The 7,174-nt window shown below is 41.3% G+C and overlaps 1 protein-coding gene across 2 annotated transcripts; it reads right to left on the bottom strand.

The window, feature by feature from the left end:
- Positions 1-640: 640 nt before the first annotated feature.
- On the bottom strand, positions 641-4,663 carry LOC308074456 (B2 bradykinin receptor-like). Of its 2 annotated transcripts, XR_013932113.1 has the most exons (3): positions 4,551-4,663; positions 2,523-3,619; positions 641-728 (listed from the first exon to the last, which is right to left on the bottom strand). XR_013932113.1 is itself a non-coding variant. In XM_080413898.1 (2 exons), the coding sequence occupies exons 1-2, from the start codon at positions 4,568-4,570 to the stop codon at positions 2,584-2,586; spliced, it is 1,056 nt and encodes a 351-aa protein (XP_080270024.1). In that variant the 5' UTR covers positions 4,571-4,663; the 3' UTR covers positions 750-2,583. The 2 variants fall into 2 exon arrangements, 1 of the variants encoding a protein (XP_080270024.1); XM_080413898.1 differs by lacking the exon at positions 641-728 and having other exon boundaries at positions 750-3,619.
- Between the last annotated feature and the right edge of the window lie 2,511 nt (positions 4,664-7,174).

Genomic DNA, 7,174 nt, shown 5'->3' with positions numbered 1-7,174 from the left:
CATCCTCCCTCTACGGCATTCTCTCATCGCCTGATTGTCCTGAAGGACTCTGATAATGTGGTAACTACAGAAAGACACGATAGGAACGGGGATGAGAAAGCACACCACATTGACGGTCATGTTGTACCGCAGCCTCCAGCCTTCGTGTGGGTAGTCCAAGTAGCATGCTTCCAAGTCATAGAGAGGGATGAAGTTCACTGTGCGGAACAGAAGGGCAGGTAAGCTGAGCAGAACACCAACAACCCAGATCCCCAAGCAGATCACGCGGGACGAGGCAGCCCACCTCTCCCGTCCCAGGGAGAGCGGTCTGGTCAGAGCCAGGTACCTGTCCACGCTCACCAGCGTGAGGAACAGCACGCTGCAGTAGTAATTCATCGAGATGACGGTGTTGACCAGCTGGCACATCAGCTGCCCAAAGGTCCAGCGGAAGTCGTTGATAACGGTGGCCACCCAGAACGGCAGGCAAGAAACCATGAGCAGGTCGGCGGCCGCCAGGTTACCCAGGTAGATGTCGGCCACAGTGCTGCAGCGCTTCTGGATGCAGAACACACAAAGTACAACGGAGTTGCCAATCATGCCGAGAAGGCAGATAATTGACATGTAGGCAGGCTGCATGGTGGTTACCCAGTCCCAGGCATCTGTGTGGTTACAGACAATGCTTTCCAGGATACTTGATGAGTTTGAGATCATTATGAAAAGCTGTTGGAGAGCAGATCAGCAGGAGAGATCTGAGCGTACGAGAGAGAGAAAGAGAGTCATAGAGAGAGAGAGTGCGAGAGAGAAACAAAATGAGGGAATAAACGACAAAGGGACGAGTTCATGCTTGTGTACATTTATGGTGAATAATTTTGAAAAACAGTGCTCAAACCCTTTTAACTGTGTCAACAACAATCATTTCAGGATGTGAGTTGGCTCATAATGGATTTAATGGAGTGTGAGGGGAGAAAGGAATTGCTATCAGTGGGATACACAGTCAGTGCATGCCGTTGTCAAGAGAGGGATGTCAGTGGCAACAGATGGCCAAGCTCCTTGTCAGGACTCAGAATGATGTATAGACTGACGGCTGCTCTACGCCTAGTAATTTATGAGAAGCCTACATGTGTACGTGCATGCGCCCCAGTACAATGCAAAAACACAGTCATACACAAACCTCTGTCCTTGTTTGATGTCCGACATTGAATATCTAAACCCTTGAAGTCAATGCGCTCTTGAAATACCGCCACCTCACCACTTGAATCAGATTCTTTTCAGGGGTGCTGTGCTACGGTACATGAGTTTTCCATACTTTCCAATAACTGTGCTAAGAGGGCAGAGAAAACAACATACTGTACTGTATGTGTCAAAGACAAACTCCATTTGTTTTTTGGCACTGAAATACTGGACATTAAAAACGATTTTTAAGTGACTGTCTGCCTGAATGTGGTCTGTTTCCACAATTTTCTACCCCCACACAATGGCACGGCCCGACTCTTGACGAAGAGTTCCTGTTTGGCATTGCAAGCCTTCATTTATGGGGACAACAAGGGGTGTGCCTTTACCACAGTCTGGCTTGAGTCAATGTCTGGCAAATAAAAGCTGGGGTTGGAATGAGACATAATAAGAAAACGACCGTACATGCAGCCCCCGTACGGAGGAATATGACCTGTGTCACCACTGGAAAGTCTTTGACAGATCCTTGTTTTTAACCATGCAGACAATGAGTCAGAAACACCAGGAATCACTTAGCCTTCAACTGTCTCCGTTCGCTTCTACAATAGACTTGTTCAAATGCATTGGAAGGATTCCACAAGGCACAAATATAAAAATGCTGAGGGTTAGCTTTTTATTTTAAGTTCTAATGTAAACAAAAATACTTTATGCCACTATATACATTTCTAGTTGTTTATTTACAAAGATTTTTCCTTCTTTTTTTAAGCAGAATATGGTCGCTGTCCGGCAGAAACCAGCTATCTCCATTTCTTTAAAAAATATATATATAAATCAGTGCTATTGAACACCCTTTACGTCTGTGAGTGGGTTTACAAAGATTGGACCAATGAAAAGTATTGCCAAGGACCTCAATGGAAACAACGGACCTTTTAGACAAAGTATTATAAATGTAATTGTGATGTTTACATTTCTTTTGCCTAATAAAATATTCAATCAATTCAATCAATCAATTAAAAACCACATCTCCACAACTCCACTTGAGCTGTATTTGGGTAAAGTGATGATAATATAAGGACACATTCAAGTATCTGACATGTATAAAGTCACATTACCAACTTAGATGAGACAGTATTGTGTTATTCTAAAAACATATTTTTTTCATTTCCTGAAAAGTAAATACTTTAGACATACAGTTGCTGGTCTCTGCCCGACAGCAGAGATACAGTAGCCTATATAACATACTACTATATGGTTTTATATATTGCACAGAATTCAAGCGCAGACTGACTTCAACAATGGTGATATAATTAGTTCTCCCCCAACAGTAAATGAGAAATTGATTTACGCAAGACCATTTTTCCATGTATACCTACCACAGTCATCTAATTGTAAAGTCTGCTGCGGCTCCCAGTGCCCCTTCATTGTCATTCTTTGTCATGCTAGGGTCTTCAGTGTAGCGGACTGCTTTGAACTTGTGGAACTGACTCTCACAATCCTCCTTGTCAGCTGCTCAAACACTTCCTTGACCTTTTTACGGAAGTTCTTCCCCACAATGACGTAGAGGATGGGGTTGAGGACACTATTGAAGAAGGCCAGGTAAGTGAAAATCTGGTTGCAGATGTCCAGGGCATGGGAAGTGTCGCAGTCCACTAGTATCTCAGCCCGGTGAAGCACGTCCAAGATACTGACAATGTGAAAGGGCACCCAGCAGATCAGGAAGGCCACGAGGACAGCCAGCACCAGCAGGGTGGCCTTCCTCTCCGTGTTCGCGGCATTGAACCGTTCCACTGTCTGCTTCTTCAGAGCATGGATGATCTTGCAGGTGCAGTAGGAGATGATGGACACAGGTATGAGGAAGCTGAATATGATCAACAGCGTGTCACAGACCAGCCTTACGGAGGTGTTGGGATAGGCCAGGTAGCATGCAGTGACTTTATACTCAGGAAAGTACTCCACAGCCCTGAAGACAAGGGTGGGAACACCCAGAATCACACCTAATCCCCACACCAGCACACAGCCTAGTTTAGCATACTTTGGCCTGCGCATCCTTCCATGGGACATGGGGTGCACCAGCGCCACATAGCGATCTAAACTAACTAGAACCAGGAAGTAGATGCTACAGTAGTTGTTCATGTTGATTCCCAGATTCACCAGACGACACAGGACAGAACCAAATGGCCAATTGAATTCATTGGCCACATTGACAGCCCAGAAGGGCAAACAGGAAACCAGGAGCAAGTCAGCTGCAGCGAGGTTCTTCAGGTAGATCTCAGCCACGGTGCAGGTTTTCTTGTGGAGGCAGAACACCAGCAGCACAAACACATTGCCCAGAATTCCCAGCACACTGACGGTCAGGATGTAGGTAGGTTGCATGGTGTAGAGCCAATCCCAGGCATCGTCCTCAGGACACTCACTGCCATTGGTGTTGTTTTGGTCTCCATATAAAGCTGTGGTAAAGTCCACTGGGAAACTTTAATGAGATACAGCATGTGTGGACAAGAAGACATACAGCATAAGAATTACGTTCTTAACCATTACATTTTGCCAATGTCACAAATTAGATAACAAGAATTACATTGTTTGGCAAATGTTGTCTCCCTTTAACATGGGCTTTGGCTGGAGGTTTCACCTACAACCTAATTTCTGTTTAATTTTGTGTCATCCAAAGAATATTACCTGACACTTTGTACAATGCTGATTAATATAGTGTGTAAGAGTGAAGTAAAATCTATAAGCATGTTAAAACATAATAACAAATTGAATCATAGGATTGCACTTGAGGACCTTTCTATTGTCACCTCAAGGAGTGCCATTTTACTGTCCCAATCAAATCTTTTCAATAACAGGTCTAGCTCTGTACTGTAGAAATACAATCCAGGCTAGCTAAAGTGTGTTGGTCTTCATTCATCTTATGGTTACATAAGAATAGAGCTTAAATGTTATTAAGGGAGAATTACTGTGGCACTACCACCCCATAGAGCCTTTAGCATATAAATATTATTTACAACATCATCCTTATTTACCATCAATAAGCAATAAGTAGGAGGTTATTGAGGGAAACGTTTCAGATAATATTGTCACGCAGAATAAGGTTAATAAGTGCTTTATAAGTATAAATAAAGAGCAAATATGCTACTAGTATGCATGCTAAAAGAAACTAGTTGATTGAGAATATACAGTATGTACCTTAATATAAAGTGTTACCAAAACATAACTTTTTGAGAATTAAATAAAAAGTGCTGGTTAATAAAGTTCAGAGTGAGTAGTGAATGAAGACAGCCAGCATCACTGAAAGTGTTTTAATGTATAGTTGTATAACATTTCTATAACATTTGATACCAGAGAGTAAAATCTGAAGCACACAACAGCAAGATGCAAATCAAATATAGTTTTCTCTATACCTTGTAGGCTGGAGAGTCATCCTTCGTGAGTGTACTGTACTGTATATGTCCAGATGTGGTGTGTTCTATCTGTTCTGTCAGTACACTCCCCTACTCTCCTCTGCCTGTCTGTGAATGACTCTTAAAGGAAAAGGGAGCCCCAAATGTATGTGATTTTCTGCTGTTTCTCTCTCTCTCACTTTCTCCTCCCTCATGGGAGGGATGTAACTCAAGAACAAAATGATTTAGTGCTCCCTCTCTCTCTCTCGCTCGCTCTTTCTTTCTCCCCCTCCTCTCACCATCTCCCACAAACTTCTCAGTGTGGTGCCAAACACTACACATTTGTACTTTGCTTTGTTTGAGTTTTATATACAGTAGTATGGCTCATTTGTGCTGTAGTTGGAACCTCGGAGTGAGCTTAACGAGAGGCTAATGTAAGGATCCCAGAAGTTGAAGTGTGTTTAGATATCCACTGACATTTCAACTACTGTTGGTGAAGTTTGCTGACAGAGGTTGTTGAAAATGTTGTCATGTTGCCATTTTGAACTCCCTTTGAATTGTATTTTATTTGGTGGTTTTAAAGGAGTAGTTAGTTAGTTACTTATTTTCTATCAATTAAATAGATAATGAGAAATCACTCCTTTTGTCATAATCACGGACTGTTCTCCCTGTTGTGGAATGCTAAACAAGTGTTAAGAGTTTAACAGACTGTTCAAACAACTAGTGTATGTATGTGTGTGGGACTGTGTCGGTTTGCGCGCAACTGAATGAGTTAATGTGTGGTGATGTGCAGGTTTGTTTGGGGTTGTGTAGGTGTTTAGGGTATTATTTTGAGTGTTGTTTTTTTGTACTGTATACTGTTTTTGTATTGTCTCTTGCTTATTTAAATTTTATTCATGCTGCTGCAACACCCTAATTTCCTCTTGGGATTGATAATGTGCATCTCATCTCATCCTCGCATCGATCCATCGATATGTTGATCCATCATAGTTTTCTTGGGCTACTGTTTTTCTAACCATTATGTCAATTTCAAAGAAAAAGGGAACAGAAAAACCGCAGTGAATAACGCAACTTTACTGTCTATAACCTCAAATTACAAAAAAAGAAATTAAGTATGGAAAAATGTGTCATGTCATGCGTCATGCAGCTGTTTAGTATTAGACCCATTGCTCTTTATTACAGAACGAAATTGAGGAACAGACAGGATGGGTGTGGAACAAAAGGTTCTGTACTGTTCACAATAAGCTGACATACATTTGAGGTCAAATGATTGCGCTACCAGATTTATAGTATGTATTCCAATCCATATGCACATTGATTCATCTATCTATACATTAGGAAAAAGTCCCAGTTTCCGACGCCACTGATTTCATTGTTTCGGTATCAACACAACAACAACATATCACATGTCACTACAACACTAGCCACAACGTGCACGATTCATTTACGCATTGCGTAGTGTACTTTTCATTGCTCACTACACATTTGCCTCCTCGGAGCATAATTAATTTCGTCCAACACAAATTAACCACATTACCGACCACAACGGAAGGGGAGGTGATCACCCTAATTAACTTACACCACATTCAATGAACAGAAATGTTTAAAACCATTGAAATGTCCATGTTCAGGAATTCATTAAGATACAGATATTTTTGAGGAACATACAACACTGATACTAACATTATTGTTTCAGTATTTCGTTGCTGTCAGGCAGATACCTTACATCTCCATATTTCAACTTTTTATGTTAATGTTAACTTAATGTCCTACTTCATTGTACAACAGTGTCATGCAAAAGTAGCGAAAATAGCTGATCTACAAGCTCACAATGTGTTGCGATGTGTTATGTAAGTATTGTATACTGTACAGTATGTGACTATTTCTCAAGCCATGGTAGTCAAATATTGTTCACAAGTTCTCAAGAGATCCCAACGGTAAAATTGACATTTTTAGCCACACGTTATATTGCAGTCGGGTGCTAGGTTGAAATGCCAAATGAGCAAAAACAAAACATGAACCGATATTATCGGTTAATATATAAAAATATTCTTTTTTTTTGTGTCCAAGTGAGTGTCAGTTGCTCAAAAATAAACACAAGACCATAGCTATTAAAGTGAGTATGATGTTGAACTTAGCATAACTTCCTTTGGACAGGTTTTGAATCAACTAGCTGAATGAAGAATGAAGGCTTCTGCATGGTGACAGCAGGGAAGGCCTGCACAACAGCTTTTCGGATTTTACACTATGGTTTTGCATGCTGTTAACAACTACACATTTATACAACAACAGACAACACAACAAACATTTTAAACACTAAAAACAATTCAGACTACTTTGTTTTTGGTTTGGTTTCTGTTCAGTCCTCCTGCCCACTTGGCCTCTTGCCCAACTCTGCCCAGATCTGCATGACTCTCAATGTCCCTGGCTCACCATTCAGACCTGCTTTGTCTATCAAATTCTCTGATCATAATCCAGTTCGTGGCATGTTCTCATGCTTGTGGTTGGACCTGCCATGCTGTGCTTAGTTGCTAAATATTGTTCTGTATTACTCAGGCTGATTCATCTTGACTTGACTGGATCATAAATGTGTAATGACGTGGGACTGAAGATTCCCAGAAAGACTTATTGATACAGTAAACAGG

The sequence above is a fragment of the Gymnoscopelus braueri genome, assembly GCF_963280865.1.
Source record: "Gymnoscopelus braueri genome assembly, chromosome: 19".
In the NCBI taxonomy this organism is placed as follows: Eukaryota; Metazoa; Chordata; class Actinopteri; order Myctophiformes; family Myctophidae; genus Gymnoscopelus; species Gymnoscopelus braueri.
Note: the sequence above shows the minus strand (reverse complement) of the source record. Positions and strands in the feature narration are given on the sequence as shown.

What these genes read in the sequence shown, in the direction of transcription:
- LOC308074456 (XM_080413898.1), bottom strand. Translation starts at nt 4,570, where the DNA reads ATGACTCTCCAGCCTACAAG. An exon ending in ATGACTCTCCAGCCTACAAG is followed by an intron (nt 3,620 to 4,550) that starts GTATAGAGAAAA and finishes ATCTCATTAAAG; the next exon opens with TTTCCCAGTGGACTTTACCA.